Below are 19,153 nucleotides of genomic sequence, written 5' to 3' on the forward strand. Positions count from 1 at the left end.
TGGAGGGGACCCAAGAAAAAAAATGCTAACCGGCTTTTAACTGGAGAAAAGTAGGTTTTAAACTCAAAGCTAAAAAAATATGGCGCAGAGAGCTCGAGAGGAGGAATCTGAAGTCGCGCACCTTTATCCGCGTTAATATCCGGTTTAACCATTTCACATGTTCCCTCTAAGTATGAGACATACTGTACGTAATGTTTGCGGAGAAAGTTCTCAATAAAATTTTTGCTTACAGCTAATGTAAGTTGTCATTCAACTCTACCCCTGCTCCAAAGGTCACCGTCGTACGTTTATGCTCAATGTAATCTGGTTCGGTGTACACCGATGCATTCGGCTTCACATAGCTTAACGGTGTGCAAAAAAAAAGAGGAAAAGGAAGAAAGGATCACAGCACTGGCGTTATCGTTGTTTATTTTATTTCCCGATGACGTTATTTCCCAATGAATCTTCATGTCCACAGCTCAGTGGCTTTGTCTACTCGGTGACCGCTTCCGGTTTCCTGTCGACGACGACGTCAACAACATCCGGTTCTTGCGGTGCTGGGGCGTGGTGGCGTTCAGGTTGCAGGCGGATCACCTGCGGAGGTAGTGGGTAGGTTACCTGCGGTCTGCTCACAATGCAACGGCCGAAAAGAGGATAGCCGTTTAACAATAATTCCATCGTTGGAAACGCGTCCTTGCATAAAGATGATAGTTTTTAATTTTGCAGGGACCATGCCCAAATACGTGGTGGTTCTCAGTGGAATCGCCGACCGAGCGGTACGTTATTACTAAGCGCGAATGGGATCAAGCAATTGTTGGCATCTTATATGCCCTAATGATCGGTATGGTGCTCAATACCGTATGCCCAGTACAGGTCACTAAAGACCTGCTGACGTCATGCTCATCCCCGTACTGCCACTTTGTCCTGTTATGATTTCTATTCTCACATGCCATTTCCAGTGTTAATTTCTCACTGATCAATACTTCTTGCTTCTGTTCTCATCGTTATCAGCATTATCGCCGTCATCATCACGATGCCCAATAGCTTCAATGCAGGGCGCAGCTTTCCGTCTTAGTTCTATCTCATTCTATCCGGCTTAAGCCTCCGTGTCCCTGGACACCCTGTTCTCATGCCTAAGCCTAGCTGTCTACCCTCCTCTGTACCTGAGGCCTGTTCTTCATTCCACGATGGGACAAGGGATAAAAGAGAAGACACAAAATACATTCACCAGCGAGGTGTACCTCCTGTGCCTCATCTAGTTTTCGCGTGGACTTCTTTGCATCATGCAGCACCAACTAGCACGGCGGCATTCTCCTGAAATTCCTTCCGCGTCTCCTGAACCCTCACGCATTTGCTTCCCATTCTCGCATGGCTTCCGCGTATTATATGTGCTCGTTTCCAAGCGCCGACAGGGCTTCACCGGATGTCCCTGTAACGTTGTTCCCATTGCTTAATGCTTCCCTCCAGACTGCCTGCGTCCACTGTTCATCACTCACGTGCCCCGGGTGGACCAGTTGCGGCCTGTCGTGTCTCTGCGGGTCCAGCGGCTGTCGCCGGTGGGGTGGCCGTCCTACGGGTACCAGCGGCACCAGCACGGGCCGGGTGTCCGTCACCGTGGTCGGCACCAGTTGCACATGCCCGCTTGGATGGCTGCAAGAGGGCGAGCATTGTACCGCATTGTTGTATGGCTTTCAGCAGCCTCGTTCAAGGATAATATCAATCAGTCAATCAAAAGGTTCGTCAGCCAGTCAGTCGGTCGGTCTAGAAATGACGGACCCTCTCTTGAAAACGTTATGCACCAGTGTAGTTTCCAATGAACATGCTCCCCAGGTGAGCGTGATATGGTAACGCTTAAGGCAGATTCACACGACGGGCTTTTGGGCCGCGGACTAGGCGTCAGGCGACGTCCCATTTCCGGTCCATCTGATGTACTGCTGGCCAACAATGTCCGTAAGCTAGCATGGCGAATGACCATGACTATGTCTAACGACGCCTGGCTCGCGGGAGAACGGTCCGTCGTCTGAATCTCCCTTAAGAAGCAGGTAAGGCTACAGTAAACTTTCCTTTGCATAACTATGCCTAGCGCCCCCGTTTCACACACAAAAGCCCATATCCATTGCCCTATTCGGTGAACTCCTAATTCTTTTCTTCATACCTTATCAATTAGGTAGTCTCTATTCGCTACCATTTTCATAAATTTGAAAGTGAACAAGGGTTTCTTAACCGCTCGAAGTTAGCACAAGGAATAAATACAAATATATTACCGCTCTTTCAGCCTAACCGTTCGACCCTTCCTTGCATTTACATCGCCACCGCGAGGCGCGGAGAACAACAAATCATGTAGCGTGCTCCATAAGGCTGGGGAACTCCTTTTGGAAAGTTGTTTTTCCAGACTTTCCCGTTACCCCACATGAAGAATAAAAACAAGAATGAAGACCACGAAAGTTGCAAACGACCACTGACGGCTCTCTGGAGATGATCTACAACGATTAGTCACCACCGTGATCACCGACGCGCCGGTGAGTCACACCGGGTCAAGAGGTCGCGCCAAGTTTCTGGCAGCGTTGCGTCAAGGCGCAGTGCTTTAAAGCCAGCAAGCAAGCAGTCACAGACTCGATGTTTAATTTTTTTTTCTCCTGCCTTGGCAAAGCAAGCGTCGCGTGCGGCCACACAGTGGCTATCGGTGCGCATGCACAGATCTTCGACCCGTGAATTGCGGGCTCATTGAAATGCGGCCGGCGGCTGAGCGGACACCCGGGTCTTTCCCGCACCCCTGCCTGCCTGCCTGCACCGGTAATTACCAGGAAAAGCGTGCCCGCGAGGATGGCGGGACATGCGGCAGCCTTTTCTTTTGCAGGGATAGCTCCGTACAGGACCCTATGTGCGTTTAATTGCGGCGCTGGCTGTTTGTGCCTTATTCACTCCCGACCAAAATAGTTTACCCACAGCCCCGAAGACTGAGTCTTGTTTCCTGAGGGTTCGTGCACTACGTGTTTCCTGAGGGACGCTGGCCCTCTGGGGCAGAGGTAGAAAATGCATTGTCGTTTAAAACAAGATGCACAGCTGAAAAAAAAAAACTTCCCGTTATTCGCTGATGAAATCAGTACTGCATTCTTATTCATCAAAGCATCTAGCGATGTTATCATTTTCTCTTCTTTTTTCTCTCTACTGTTAGTGCTGCCTGATTTTTCGCACATATATCAACTTATGAACTGGTACGCTTCTTGTGAGCGCCTTACCTTCGTACGAACCCTCTTAACTAATCTTCCTAAAATAATTACCCTTAACTTTGTCAATGCAGGTGCAGCAAGAAAACCAGCATGGATAGCCGCACCTGTGGTACCTTCCTCCCTCTCCTCGCTTTCCTACGTGTTACGACGCCGCCACCGAGAAATGTGGTCTTAGCAGCTCTCGCTGTAAGATGATCAGTGTAAACCTAATCCCACGTGCCCATAAGGACAACCACCACCACCGCCACTGCCCAAGGACAAGGTTTCCCATGTAGGTCGTCCTGAACACTGAGGGTCAATAGATCCAGAGAGGGCACAGCTCTCAAGGATGAGTCACTTGTGTTCAAGCTGGGCCTCAGGCTAGGCGCACACGTGGGGCGAGGGGTAGTAATGTTATCGGTGTTTTTTCTCCACCTAGAGAGAGGGAGGAAACAAGTCTGAGGCTTTTTTTTTCACTCCGCAGTCACCGCGTTTGAAATCCTAACCCGTGCCTTATTTGCGGCGGAATGCTTTAACGTGAGAAGTTAGTCTAGTTGGTACGTTTCATGGTTAACGAGCGCAAAAAAGACGAAGACGGCGGGGCCGAAGACAACACGACACAGGCGCTCATTGCGGAATACATGCAAATTAAGCTCATTGATCCGAGAGCGCATCCTTAGGCCAGAGGCGTCCGCTTGAGGAGAGAGTGTTTTCGTTGCTGTATGCCATACCCGGAAAACGTGTCGGAGTCGTGCGTCAGGAGCTTCGTGGTTTTCGAGCTTGCCTATGGGCACGTGTGCAGTTTCCTCTTCGCGTGTCCGTGCGCTCCGGAGCACCACTGACGCGATGCGCTTCCAAATAAGCGTCAAACGAGCGCAGTATATGGGATGGAACGTCGGTGTAGACAGTTAACGAATGCTCAAAGCTTCGCGTGTGCGTCATGCAACTAGTGTTGTGAGGTACGGGCTGCGGACTCCATGAAGGCTAGGAATTGGGTCTTTATTCAGTGATTTTGACCCAAAAGAAGAAAACAGGGTCCCAGGCCCTTGGAAGGTACAGACTGGCTCCCCGAGCAGCTGCTCTCTTCCGCTGCCGGAGGAAGACTCCTTGACCAAGCTGCGGGTCCCAGGAAAGAAAGAAAGCGTCCTTGGTGGCCGAATCCAGACCAACCCGAGTTCCGACGCGAGAGGAGTGGGGGACAGCCGCGCTTCGTGACCCTCATAAACATGTCAAGTCCGAGAGGGGCGCGTCTTCGGCCGAACATGAGCCCTGCGTCTGCGACTAGGCTGGCAACCTGCAGCGCCGAGGGTAGGCCGGAGCGTTCGCGGCAGAAGCAGTTTCCGGAACTCGCGGGCCCACAGGCCAGCAGTGTCTTGCAACGCAATACTAGGATTTCCTGCGTGCCTGTATTGTGTTCTGTCAGATCTACCTACTTCAGTACCTGCACAGTAATCGTCGTCTTCACCATCATGAACATTGCATTCCAGGCTTCTACCACAGCAGGGCAAGGACTTCTCTCGATCTCCAGTTGCCTCTGACCTCCACCAGTGCACTCTTCGTCATCATCATAAGCCTTACTACGGCCACTGCAGGGAAAAGACCTCCCCCATGATTCTCCAATAAACCCTGTGCTGTGCCTGCTGTGGCCACCTTATCTCCTCAAACTTCTTCACCTCATCCTTCTGAATAACCTTCTGCCGCCCCCTGCTACGCTTGCCTTCTCTTGGAAACCAGTCCGTTACCCTCAACTACCAGCGGCTTTCTTCCCTTCGCATTACACGCCCTGCCCAAGCCCATTTCTTCCTTTTGATTTCCACTAGGATGTCATTGACCCACGTTTGTTCCCTCATCCACTCTGCCCGCTTCCGGTCTCTTAATGTTACACCTATCATTTTTATTTCCATGGCTCGCTGCGTTGTCCTTAACTTAAGCTGAACCCTTTTCCTTAGCCTCCACGTTTTTTCCCCGCAGGTGAGTACCGGAAAGATACAGCTTCTATATTTTTCTCTTGAGGGATATTGGTAAACTGCCATTCATGATCTCTAAGAATCTGCCACATGGGCTCCACCCTAATCTTATTCTTCCAGCTATTTCACTCTCATGGTCCGGATCTGCTGTCAGTACGTGCCACAAGTATTTATTCCCCACTTCAAGACTTTCGATGCCTATTGTAAGCTGCTGCCAGTCCACTACTCTTGGCTTAATGTCGTATCGAAAAGGAGAGCTTTTCGGAACCGATTTTCTCCCGCGCATATTAGTATGGATTTGAATGTGGAAATGTAATACCACTGAGTTTCAGACTTAGTGTTTAACTGACATCGACTCGGTCAGCTACGCACTTGTTAGTAGAGAGTTTGAAGAGAAGGGAGTCAGTGGCATTAATTTCCTAGAAAGCACATAAATATATAAGGAATCCTACCTCCTCTCCAAATCGGATTCGAAAGTGGAAATGATGCCCGAGTTGAATACAACGCGTACCATTCTTCCTGACTTCACTTGTGCACTACGTCATTTCTACGTGCGTGCTTTCCCTAATAGTTTGTGAGTTAGTTTTCATGCAAACTGAATCGATGATGAATCGAAACAGCGATATATCGATGCTGACGATCATGTGCAAGCTGTTATTTTCGCTTTTTATTCATTGATTTTTCAAAATTCACGATTGGTGCTACAATTTTGCCGTCATCTTCCATGGAAACTTCTTTGTTTATTCAACTACACCTTGGCCAGTCCCCCCGCGTGGGTATGTGCCATATACCTGGAGTAACAAAGAAGAAGAAGAATGGGCTAATTACTGGGTTCTGAAGTGGAGAGAGTTCATCAGAAACAGCGACCGCTCATAAAAACGGGACAATGCTCTCATGAAGAAGACTCCGACAGCCCATCTCTTGATGCATGTTGAAAGCATGAGAGGGGTCTTGAAAGGAGGGCTGTATCTGTTTATTTTTAGTTCGACTTGTAATGTCATTGACTTGCCAATTTAGGAACCGAGCACTGACATAAAACAGCGCGGAATCTAGACGCCCCTCAGGTGCCAGATGCTTTTTGAATTATGAAAAATGTCAGATACAATCAGAATTATAGACTAGGTTATATCGGTTCTCATGTTGGCTTTTGTTTTCTTTTTTCTATCTACGTAACGAGCGTCGAAGACTATCTCGCTTCACATACACCTCATTTTTATTACAGGTAAGCCGTCACGGTGATACGAGGTGGTACTAATGACGGGTGGATGCGGTAGCCCTTTTTATCATCGGGCACCGGCCTTGTGGCGTGATAAGTGTCGCGGGGATATTACTAAGTATTAGCTTTCACTAGAATTTTATCTGCGCATTGTGGATCCTGTGGCTGTGTTCCAAGTCTTGAGCGCAGTTAGATTATCGGCTATGAAAAATGGTAGATAACACATGAGATAATGAATACAGCACGTATAAAACAAAACGCTGACGCGTACGCCAGAAGGCCTGTGACGTTTGCGACTATGACTTTGATGGCGCTAAACTCTTGTTACCCAGACCCGAGATGTTGTTAGTGAAAGATCCGGTAATATAAGCGAGCGTGCGTGTGTGTGCGTCTGCATGCGTGCGTGTATGTGCGTCTAACCTGTGTATATAAACTTCCCTGTACAGGCGGGATTAGCCTTACAGTGGTATGTCGGCAGTTGCTCCACCGGAGTCACTGATTTAAATGATTATGGCTCTACCATCGTTCCATAAGGCCAGTGTCCTCTTCAAGAGTGACGCGTTGACACTGATCACCGATTCAGGTCGAGAACCCTCGGTGTACACAATGCGAGAGACGTCGTCCAAGGGAACGTTCAGTCTCCTCAGGTTTTCCAGCAGTGTCTTACACTCGGCACAAAAACGCGGGCACGCTTAAACAAAATGGTTCACATCACCCACAACAACACAGTGTATACGCACATAAGTGAGGTGGTGCAGTGAATCTTGTGTATCCATACCGGCTTATAGGCTGAGTTGGTGCGCCGTCGATACAAGAGAGTAGGTCTCTCGTGCTATAGTGTTTGTGGCTCTCCTATGGCCGCCGTCTTTTCACGCGTTTAAAAATGAACGAAAGGCTCATCTTGTGAACAAGAGCTGTGCCATGTTGTTACAATTTTAGCACGATTAAAACAAACTGAAAGAGCAACAGCAACAAAAAAGAGCGGACCAGCCATAGCGCATCACGAAGCACCCAGGGAAGAAAACTGGTTTCGCCTTAAAGGTAGGAGTTTTTTTTTCACTCTTAAAAACATAGGGGTGTTTTCCCTTGCGATAAGCCTGTGTACTTGTCTCAGTGTTCTAGAGCACTCTTGACTATGCAAAAAAAAAATCGCTAGGGTTCAACCCGGCTGAACCTAGTTATGCTGAGTGAAAGCAGCGGAGCCGTGGCGAGGCGACCGGCGAGTCACGTGGTTAGTCACGTGGTACAGCTGGCGAGACGAATCGTCAGCGCGGCGGCGGTGAAGCGAGCGACGCAGTTGCGGTGAATCACGTGATATGACGTCAGAGCCACACCCCCGGTGAGTTCCCAGTTTAGAGGTCAAGTCTCGGAATCATTTGACCTTCGCGTCAGGAATGGGAGAAGTTGAGGTTTCGCTCTGAAAGCCGTGCAAGCGTTAGAGTGAGACGCCACTTGCAGTTGCACATGGCCTTGCACTTTACTTTTTTTGATGCACGGCGACGTGTCATCGGGCGGAGTGTGTGATCGCTGTATAAAGAGGTGCGAGTTAATACAGCAAAAATCTAAAAGAGCACGGGCATGCCGTCGCACTTTTCTGCTCGTCTGCTGCGCCTGCGAATACATGCGTCCTTTCTTAACTACCGCGATTACTATCAAACACCGAGACAAAACAGCGCGAGAATGGCACAGGCTTATCACGCTTTGAAACACCGTGACCCCCGTGCGAGTACATTGCTGGTCTCCTCTGCTGTTGTTTCTTCCCTGTTTTCAGAATCTCTAAGCAAAAGCTGGCTGTGACTTCGTGTCACAAAGACACTTTTCACTTTGTGCCAAAAAGAACGGGGGTACGTCCAATACGCGAGGGGAAAAATTGTACTTTTGTCAGCCAAAACAAGAAAGTGCGTTCATTATGCGAACACTTCCATTACCCGAGTATTTACGCACACAGTTGCACAGTCCTTTAATGCCGCACTAAGTACGCGCTGTTTAACCATATCATGGTCCAAGCATTTCTCGTATAATAAGGAGAATCGCCATCGAGTGGATTCAATAAGGGTTTCACAACATGTTCCAGGATTCGTTGCCGTCTGTTACGTTTAATTTACAATGTTACAGGGCTATTCTCTGCACACCAGCGTGTAGTGCAGTTGCCTGCTGTTGGCACACCCATCGTACTTTCAGGACAAGTTAGTAGGTGCTCCTCAGGTGTCTTCTTTGTTCCAAGGAGGAATACACCGACAATCACTCAATGAAATAATGCTGCTTTAAGCTTGAGCTTACCCGAGTCCTACTACAACTGCCTGGTAACCTGCCGGGTAGCCAGGCTGGTAGCCAGGCTGGTAGGCAGTCTGGTAGGCATTCTGGTAGGCATTTTGGTAGGCAGTCTGGTATGCGGGAGCATAGCCAGAGGGATGATACGTCAGGGGGTAGTCGGGGTACACAACCGAGTAAGGGCTAATCACGGGGTAGCCCCTTGTGGTTGCCGAGAGGCAGAACAACGCCGGCAGGAGTATCACGGAAATCTGCAGAGAGAGATAAAGAATATTAGTGCATTCTCTATTGAATGAACAAGAAGATGGCGGAGACGGCGTGTTTTTCTCATATATTTTTGCTTTACTCTGCCACAGCAGACAACACATTCTAGTAGTAGTGTGTAAAACAGTAAAAGGATACGCATGACAATTACGTATGCTATAAAAGACGGTTATGAATCATCTTGTTCTAGACAGAAACACACAACTGCGGCTATGCGAATAAAGACCTGCGACAAAGGCGAGAAATAGAAGAGCGTGAATAAGAATTAGAGATGAATACAAGCAGGAGTAAATAAATACCGGAAATTTAAACAAAAGTTCAAAACAATACAAAAGAAATCTAACAGCTTTTGAGAAATATACTTGAATATAAAACTGGATAAAATTATGGAAAACAAACGTTGCAGAAGATAGAGGAGGCAAGTTAACGACTAAGCAATGTACCAGAAGACGAACTTTTGGTGGTTAAAATTGTGTTGTGCGAGGAATTTCGCGAATAGGTAGTGCTAAGAAAAAGTTGTACAGAATTCTCCTCTGGGGCATGAACACTTGTTCATATTAAGACAAACAAACAAAAATACCTAAGAATTCCGACGTTTTACGTCTTCTGCATGGAACGACTGTAAAGCTCCACAGTGTAGCCTACCTCCCAAGGGGAAATCTGAGAATACGGGGCCAAGACGCTAACTACTGCCCACAGTCACCCCTGAAGAAGGAGCCAAGCCGGCTCCGAAACTTTGTGTTTTCAATTAAAGTTTTTGGTTGGAGATGTGTCAGAGTTTATTATAAGACAATGAAGCGCACAGCTACATGACGAATCACACTAAACTAATTAAAGCATTTATACACGAGGCTTAGCGTCTACATCAGTCTTTATTTTGCAAAGTTTTTGTAGTAAGTATACGAGTCACTAGAATGCTGCTTTGCAGTGTAGGCAAATACACGCACTATGTGCTAAACGCGTATGCTAAAAGTGCAAAAATTAGATAACAATTGAATCGGGAGGTTTCGGTGAGATTCGGAAAAACTAAGGTAGATGGCTGAAATTTAGCTTTTTGTGTTCTCCACTGCATTCAAATTAGCATTGAAGCTCCGCTGACGTAATCACCCGATATGAGTAGCAAAGAAGGAGTAACAGAAATTGAAATGTTTTACACATAAGACTGCTAGTTCTGACAGAAATGCCAGCCTAAATGACACGTGGTTTAAAACAAAAAAATAAAAATAAGCTGCGCTGTAAACAGCACAGGTCTTCGAATGGGAGTTCCCGGGTTCGAACCCGACCACGGCGGCTGCGTTTTTATGGAGGAAAAACGCTAAGGCGCCCGTGTCCTGTGCGATGTCAGTGCACGTTAAAGATCCCCATGTGGTCGAAATTATTCCGGAACCCTCCACTACTTCACCTCTTCCTTTCTTCTTTCACTCCCTCCTTCATCCCTTCCCTTATGGCGCGGTTCAGGTGTCCAACGATATATGAGACAGATACTGTGCGATTTCCTTTCCACAAAAGTCAGTTATTATTATTATTATTATTATTATTATTATTATTATTATTATTATTATTATTATTATTATTATTATTATTATTGATTATCAAATTATCAGAAAGTTCGAAATAAAAATATAAAAGCGATAAAAATTAAGTGGGGATATGGTAGTGCGGATGATGAACGCTAGCTTGTCCGCATTGTGAGTTTGCAGTTGTTGTATTTGCTTTGAATGCTGCTGCCAGAAATGAGTGGGTGACGATTGTGTTTTCGTTTTGGCAGCGTTACAACGAGAGCTCTACAGCGGGAAAAATGTGTTGGCACGGATATGAGCGCCTTGTCGTGCAGCGTGCTTGTGGGCAGCGTCCCGACAGCATGCGTTCTATGTTGGCTCTTGCCTCCCGCGTACGTGCAGCGTTCCCAGCACCACCATCCTCCTCGGCTACATCCACGGCCCTCCCGAAATGCGTGTGATGTTCCACGTCCCAGCTGACCGCATTATAATAATTAATGGAGCTGCTACTGCGCAGGCGCGCAGGATATCGCGCTACGCAGTCATTTCACGATGTAATCTTGAGCGGCACTCCAAGACATTTGGCGCCGTCTTGCTGCAAGCGCGCGCCCTACCTGATAGTGACGAAGTTGGTATGAGGCGTGGGGAACCAGCTGTGTGCACGGGTGGTCACGTGATCGCACACGCTTTTTGCGGGGTTACAGCCAGCGGTGCAGAAGAAGACGCAGGAACCGACAGTTTTGTTAAGAACGATGCCTGTGCAAGCGAGAAATATGAAAAAAAGCACTTAACGTAGTTGGCGAATAAGCATTTCATGTGCAGAATTTGATATGTGCGGAAAGTGTTACGAAACCATTACTGAAGTGGATGCAAAGGCTAACCGCACCGCACTTTAAGTGCAGGCCCACAGCACAAAGTGACAACTGCAAGTGCTCGTGATGGAAATTCTTTACACGTACCACTTGACTTATGATATGAATCAGTGAATTTAATGACGGGAAAGAGAAATCGTCCGGAGCGAGGTATGACAAAAAGGATACTTCGTGATCACACATTTGTGATGTTCAGCTCAAGGTGTCATTCGGTGACATTTGTGAGAAAAATATCTCCTTTTTGGGTGGACCCGCTTGAGCACTGGCCCACGGACGTAAAGAAGCACTAAGAGGACACATCACTGTCCTTGTTGACTTTTCACACGGCCGTGTTCTAAAGTTCAACGTTGTCCACGAAAACGGCATCGCACCAACTAGCCCAAACGCTAAGGCGCCCGTGTGCTGTGCGATGTCAGTGAACGTTAAAGATCCCCAGGTGGTCGAAATTATTCCAAAGCCCTCCACTACGGCACCTCTTTCTTCCTTTCTTCTTTCACTCCCTCCCTTGTCCCTTCCCTTACGGCGCGGTTCAGGTGTCCAACGATATATGAGACAGATACTGCGCCATTTCCTTTCCCCCCAAAAAACAATTATTATTATTATAACTAGCCCGGAAAAATGCCTCTCTGCATATCAGTCATCAATGAACAACGTGTGTCACTGTTACCGAAGCCGACAGCGCTGGCGTTTATTAATAATAATTGTTTTTTTTGGGAAGGAAATGGCGCAGTATCTGTCTCATATATTAAGATTGAAAAGTTGCCTGAGATGCCTCCACCCAAACGAACCCTGCGCGCCACCTTTAGAGGTGGAATCTGAAGCCTGCCTCATCTTAGGCGTATGGCTTAAGGTGAGCTAGGGGCCTCCCTGCTTTCCTGACTCTGACGACCGAGGAATCAGCAATTGAAATGAGCCACTAAAATGGGTCTCAAACAAGAGCTCCATAAACTGTTTTCAATGAACCAAGCAAAATGTGTCGTGCATCCGCGTACTTGGCAGAGAGGGACGACGCCTTATTTCGTCAGAGATGTGGCGGAAACTTTCCGCCTTCCCTTCTGGCTTCCACTTCAAAAAAGGAGCAAAAGAGACGTTTCTTTTTATCGCTGAATAATAATCGAGTCGCCATCGCAAGGCCGCGTGGACGTGAGAGAAAGTTGGCTGGCAATGGCAGACTAGATGGCCGGGTGACGCTGGACAAACTTGTCCATGTCGGATCGAAAATATGCGAAGGAAGTCTACTACGCGGCGGTGGGATATATCAGCAACGCGGTAAGGTTTATGGTGTATGGGGACCTAACGTCCAAAAGCGACTCAGGCTATGAGGGACGCCGTAGTGAAGGGCTCCGGAAATTTCGACCACCTGATGTTCTTTAACGTTAAACCCCCATAAACCATATCGTAGTCGATATGATTTTAGTGGACTTCTTAAAAAGGATGAACTCTACTTGGGTGATGACGACAAGGTTGACGATGAACTATAAAAGAAAGCGAAATCGTTTTAAGCCTTTTCCATGGTGGTGGAGCTGCGATGTCTTAAATATATAAAAAAAAATGTTGATTAGAGTAGCAGTGAAGCCGAATGTTTGGTTGCGTGTTTTCTTCTTTAGAATGGTGCGCATGCTTGAATCGCGGCATGGGATTCTCCCACACTCAGTAAATAATTTCGGTTCAACACTTAGAGGTTGCTTAGAATTCAACAACTGTGCTACGACGTCAAAGTTTAGTTCAGGTCAGGTGAGTCACAAATAAACAGCGATATGATCGCAGATTCATCGCTTGAATTCAGTACTACCCTTACGTCAACATGTCTCACGCACCGCAATGAAAAGAAATGAAGAAGCAGCCAAGACATCGATGTTTTTTTTTTTATCACCAGATTTCAGCTGAACTTTGACCTTATAGAAAACAAATAGGTTGCGAAAGGCGAAAGCGAGACTACATGAGAGTAGAAATGTGATGTAAAAAAATTTAGTAGTCGTAGGTGGAGGCCATCGGGTGATTTATGTCTACTGAGTTATTGCGCATCATTATAAAGAAAGAACGCAAGAAGGAAATTTGGTATCTGAGCTGCCTGAATGATTGTGCTGAGGCTCGTTCGCACAACCTCTTCTAATAATAGACTCGAGACCATCTCGTGATGGTATCCCTATGATAAAACTGCAAGAAACAGTTGGCAACAGTGCACTGCAGTGTATCGCAGCCTGCATCGTATACCGTGTACACTAAATGCAGAGGGCATACATCTACAGTTGCAGCGGGCTAAAAATTCTCGAGCCAGACATTTCACTGCCCTCCAACGCTGCATTCATGACAGCCCAAAATGCTCTGAAGTTGTACCTTTGGTAGTGAACTGTACAAAAACAAAAACGTTATAAAATTGCTTAGTTAGGCCAAATGCGAATTAGGTGCATTAGCAGTTGGGTTTTCCCTTCGGTTCCGGTGTTCAAATGCAGTGTTCACGGATGGCAGTTGTTCGGAGAGCGATAATGGGTCCATATATGCGGAATTGGTCATTCTCTCTATTCATACATTCCTAGGAGTCCTCATACCCCTCCTGACGCAGTGGTGCAGCAGTCAAGCGATGCGCCACTGCACTTCTTATGTCAGGTGCTGCCATCGGCAGGGCTTGGGTTCGGTTGCGATCCAAGTGGCTCTTCCTGAGCAGCCTCTTACGATTATTTGAGGTGCTGCCTGACACGGCGGGCAGGCTACTCACCTGCCACAAAACTGGCATCGGACAGGCAGATTGGCAGACGGACGGACAGACAGACAGAAAGACAAACAGACAGATGGACGGACGGACATACAGGCGGACAGACAGACAGGCAGGCAGGCAGGCGGACAGACAGACAGACGGACGGACGGACAGGTGGACAGACAGGCGGACAGGCAGGCACGCAGGCAGACAGACACACAGACAGACAGACAGACAGACAGACAGACGGACGGACGGACGGACGGACGGACGGACGGACGGACGGACGGACAGACAGACAGACAGACAGACAGACAGACAGACAGACAGACAGACAGACAGACAGACAGACAGACAGACAGACAGACAGGCAGGCAGGCAGGCAGGCAGGCAGGCGGACAGACAGACAGGCAGGCGGACAGACAGACAGGCAGGCGGACACACAGACAGACAGACAGACAGACAGACAGACAGACAGACAGACAGACAGACAGACAGACAGACAGACAGACAGACAGACAGACAGACAGACAGACAGACAGACAGACAGGCAGGCAGGCAGGCAGGCAGGCAGGCAGGCAGGCAGGCAGGCAGGCGGACGGACAAACAGACAGACGGACAGGCAGACAGGCAGACAGACGGACAGACACAGACAGACAATGGTTAATTGCGAGGGTAAACCGCTATAAGTGCTAGCGCACTAAAATCGTCCGGCTTGCGGTGGGATCGATTACGCAGACTGATGGGAAACCGAACAAAACAAGTAAGATGTAAAACGACTGGAAATACGCTATCCTTTCCAGGGAAATGCACCTGTCAGGACAGTGAACTGTTCCTTTCGCTTTTTTTCGCTCTGCAATAAAAGAAAATTAAAGCTCTAAGAACACTCGGTCGGCAACAACGAATTCCTGTCCTCTATGTGTCGGCGGTAATGCTCTTTTTACAACCGCGCTTTCTTTTTTTCCGCAGCTTTGGAAAGTTACATCATGCCCACGCAGTTCGCCGTCACAGGCTACCTGAACAAATTCCGTACAAAAAGGGGGTGGAGGGGGGGGGGGTCGTGGATGGAGTCGCGGAGGTGTCCTTAAGAGCAGCTGCTTTTTCTTTGTTTTCCCACTCAAATAGCACTATTTTGACGGCGAACAGCGGAGGAAGAGAGGAGGGGGGGGGGAGAGAGCAGGGAACGGCCGGGTAAATCCAAGGCCAAGGCCTGGGAGAAGGTCTTGCTCACAGCAGACAACCGGCCTCACAAACAAAAAGGAACGCCTTAGAAATGAGGCCGGGCGCCTGTTTAACGCAGAAGCTGAAAAAAAAAAACGAATGCTATGGGTTTTTTTTGCTCTTTGATCCCTGAGCGGTGCTTGCGAAGGTGCAAGGGTCCCCCGCAAGTTTTTAAACATGAAGGACGCTATCTTATTAGCTGGTGGGCAAATTGCAGCCGATAGATAGGTGAGCTAATTCGTCAAAGCTGAGCCTGACAGGTGTGGCATTGCAATTTAGAGGCCGTCAGATTGGTCGATTAACCCACTTAATAACTGAATAATTCATCTGACGGCGTGTGACGTCTAATGGGATTGGCCATAGACGAGACACTTTTGGACGAAGCTCTTTCATGGGCTTCCAAGAATTGCAGACTGAGCGAATAACTAGCGCCGAAAGAACTTTGAAAAGCGTCACAAAATCATTACTTTAATGCTAGCAGTTAATATATTGAAACGCTTGTCTTGAAGGAACCTCCGCCCTCCGCACCCCTTCCCCCTTTTTCTCCTCGATTTTTTTTTATGGAAGAGCTATCTCCTGATCGACGTCTTGCACCACGAAGTGCGAGTCTTCGTGCTGTGATGGCGTATGGCTGAGACGTCATTACGCTGAGCGCGGTGCTCTCCATTATTAAACATTAATTTTACAGCCCCCAGACTTTTCGCACCAGCTATGAGCGAAGGAATGTCCACGGTGTAACTGCACTGAAACTTTGTGTTCTTGGATAAATACAACGCTTTACAGAGTTCTTCAGTGTGGACATTCTAGAGCGGTGACCCTTCGCACGCAGTCTACCTATGCCAACAGTCATGTCATGGCCAGCAGCAGAACCTATAGCTTATCACAACAAGACGTTGGAAGGACACAAAGCAGGTCATTAGAAAGGAGCTACCTTGCAGAGGGGACTGTACAGTACAGAAACCAGCTGTGCAGCTTAGGGACTACCTATTGCGTCATATGCTTGAAATATTCATTCCCGACTACTTGCGTCACGTCTAGCTCCTACAGACCCGACCGATAAGACTGGCAGGACGTTCCAATCTTAGCAGATGTCTCCGCCCTAACGCTTTCTACAGCTACATGGCGGGTGGGTCACGTATGCCCCTAGAGAACCAGCCCAGCTGGTATACAAAGGTGTCGAATGCAACAAGCGAGAGGTCAACTAGGGCAAGGTCCGATTGGGTCCAGGACAGACGCCAAGACGCGACGCATCTACGCATCTTGACGACCAAGCGTCTCCCCCCCCCCCCCCCCCCCCTCCCCGCCTTCCTATCCTATCAATTCCTGTGAGCTCACGTCATAGGAATGTGATATACATCTAAGCACCACGCAATCGTCCTGCGAGACAGACAACCCTGCTACGTGCGCGGCTTGAAATGAGCACGACGAGTACACCGGGATTGCCCTTTAGAGCGACATAGCGCGACGGCCATGAACTTGACAGTCACCAGCACGAAGAAATGCGCACGGGGAGAGCGGTTTTTATCTTACCGGAGAGCGCATTGTGGGTGTGCGGATTGTCCCGCTGGCCTCCGCAAGGTGAAGATAGGGTGTCTTCAAGTGTGGGCGAGCGGTTGGAGGGTGGATGTGCCGGGGTCCTCCCAAACCTACTGACTCACTGAATCTCGAACACTGCGTCGACGTCGACTCAGCGGAAGTTTACCCGAGTCGTGCCAGGCTGTGGTGGCAAAGACTGCACTGCAGACGTCCACCGAGGAGGGGTTGGGGCGGACGTGGTCTTGTTCGCGAAGTCTCCTTTCCGGCGGATGCGAGCGTCGGACATCCAGTTTTGTTCGGTCCCGGGGCGAAGGGGGCACCGCCCCCCGCCAGTGGCGTCGTTGTTTTGTTTCGGGCGTCTACGGTGCGAGGGAGAACGGCCTCGCAACCGGACAAACCTGCGGCATGAGACAACGCTCCGGCCGGGGAAGGTCAGTGGCTTCTTGGCGCTGGCGAGACTGCGCCGAGAGCGCTATAGAGACGACGAAAGGAACGCGTAAGAGGGGCGAGAAAAACAAGGAAAAAATAAAAACAGCGCAGAAAGGAGAAAAAAGATTACGCTGTGGGTTCACTGGGGTTCAAAGAGAGAAGCAGGAGTCATCTGTCTACGCTGTTTTTGTCTTTTTTTTTAGTGCGGGCTGACGGTGGGCTATGGGACGTGGGAATGCCTTCGGCGAAAGATAGCCAGAGTGTAATTTATGTCACCGGCTCTCTACGAAGCCGGATTGTGTACGTGAAGTCTGCACGTATGATGACGCGTTAGCAGAGCTAGTACAGACTATTTTATTAGACCTGGTGGTGAAAAACGCACTTGCTACTGTATGCAAAAAACTATAACGCTTTATACTGTCTAATCGCGTCCTTTTAGAACGGAGAGCGTCGTTTTTTTTACACAAGTTACGTTACATGGTATGGGAATTGCCGACACAGGTTTCATGATATGAGGAAATTTATCGAGCTGAAATTAGCCCTGTTAATTCGACGTATGCCCTTTGCAGGCCGCACTGCATGAAACAAATATTATGCCGGTGTGGAATCGTCATTTTAGTCGGTTATGTGTTAACTACCTGCAAGGGTGGTTAGCTGAATTGCAGAAGTTTTTTTGCTTATAGTCAATGCGCTTGATTTATTGAGTAGCGCTAACCTATCACAAGTGATCCGGTATCCAAAGCAGGGCCTAAACAGCGTTTTCCGGAACTAACGGGGCGACGCCGACCACCGGCAGCAGTCATGGAGTCATCTGAAAACACATCTGCTCCTCCCCCACAGGGAATTGTTTGCTGCTGTACGCTGAACATAAAAATGGTGTTAGCGCACTAGCACTAGCCCTTCCACTCAGCTGCTAGCCTTTGTCTGTGCGATCTCTCTGTGTGGACCTAAAGAAAGCTTTATTTTCCACTTATTTTAGGTGAGGTGCCTCCTGCGTGGGCAGGTTGTTATGACGCCACAAAGCCACTTGACTTAGCTGGCCCACCTACCACCTAGGTTGCGTCTCTGGCGGTTTTAGTGCACTCGCCGATTTCGCCGATGTTCGCACGGTCCCGCTGCGACGTTGAAGAGATGGGTGACTCGGTGCCACCCGCCTGGGTGGCAGGTGGTCCATCTAGGTTACCTACGTTGTGACCTCATCGCAACCTGCCCATAGGATTGTGAGCAAGCTGCCCACCATGGCAGGTTGCAGTTCAGTTGATTAGTTGGGATAGGTCGCTCGGGAAGAGCAACTTGAGTCGCACAAGCCCCACAGGAGGCAGCACCTGTCATCGCAGTGCAGTGGCGCATCGCTTAACCGCTGCACCACTGCGCCAGGAGGGGTATGAGGTCTCCCAGGGGTCTATGAATGATAGGTTGAGAATGACCAATCACAGAATGAAAACCGAAATGCTAGCGCAGCTTATTCGCATCTTGCCTAACCACGCTAAACCGTCACTCATTTTTTTGTTCTTTTCTTTGTGAAGTATATGGAGCAAAACGTTTTAGTCTATTTTATGTTTTTCGTTTGAATCCTCATAATAAGAACTGGTAGGCCACGAAAAAAAGCAATAAGGAAAAAAATTCGCGAGGTTTTAGTCTGGGAAAAAAGTGTAGACACGTTGGGGGATCCTTTACCGGTGATCGCGCCATGATTTCCTTAAGCATCCAGCAGCGCCCCTTATTTGCGGATCATGCGTCAGTGTCGAAGCTTACTGCAGAGAGTTTGATCTCTGAGAGAATAAAAGGTACGAAGGAATTAGCAGCACAAGGTGTTTTATGGCCCTCATCGAGGCCGCTGAACACATATAATACAAGCACTGTCTAGACTTGACCTTTCTTGGGCACTGACCATCGTGAAAGAGTTGTGCTAGCGTCTGATATGGTCCAGGTTTAATGGTCACTAAGACACGAAGCAGCACAAAGGAACCCCATTTCTATTCCTTTCTCCGTTCA

General features: G+C 48.4%; 1 protein-coding gene across 2 annotated transcripts; it reads right to left on the reverse strand.

The window, feature by feature from the left end:
• Positions 1-398: 398 nt before the first annotated feature.
• LOC144100425 (uncharacterized) lies at positions 399-18,931 on the reverse strand. 2 transcript variants are annotated; one of them, XM_077633387.1, is made up of 4 exons: positions 18,836-18,931; positions 8,652-8,893; positions 1,476-1,629; positions 399-573 (listed from the first exon to the last, which is right to left on the reverse strand). In XM_077633387.1, the coding sequence occupies exons 1-4, from the start codon at positions 18,863-18,865 to the stop codon at positions 472-474; spliced, it is 528 nt and encodes a 175-aa protein (XP_077489513.1). In that variant the 5' UTR covers positions 18,866-18,931; the 3' UTR covers positions 399-471. The 2 variants fall into 2 exon arrangements, with proteins under 2 accessions (XP_077489513.1, XP_077489514.1); XM_077633388.1 differs by lacking the exon at positions 18,836-18,931 and adding an exon at positions 16,724-17,165.
• Positions 18,932-19,153: the final 222 nt, after the last annotated feature.

This window comes from Amblyomma americanum, chromosome 8 (assembly GCF_052857255.1).
Source record: "Amblyomma americanum isolate KBUSLIRL-KWMA chromosome 8, ASM5285725v1, whole genome shotgun sequence".
Lineage (NCBI taxonomy): Eukaryota > Metazoa > Arthropoda > Arachnida > Ixodida > Ixodidae > Amblyomma > Amblyomma americanum.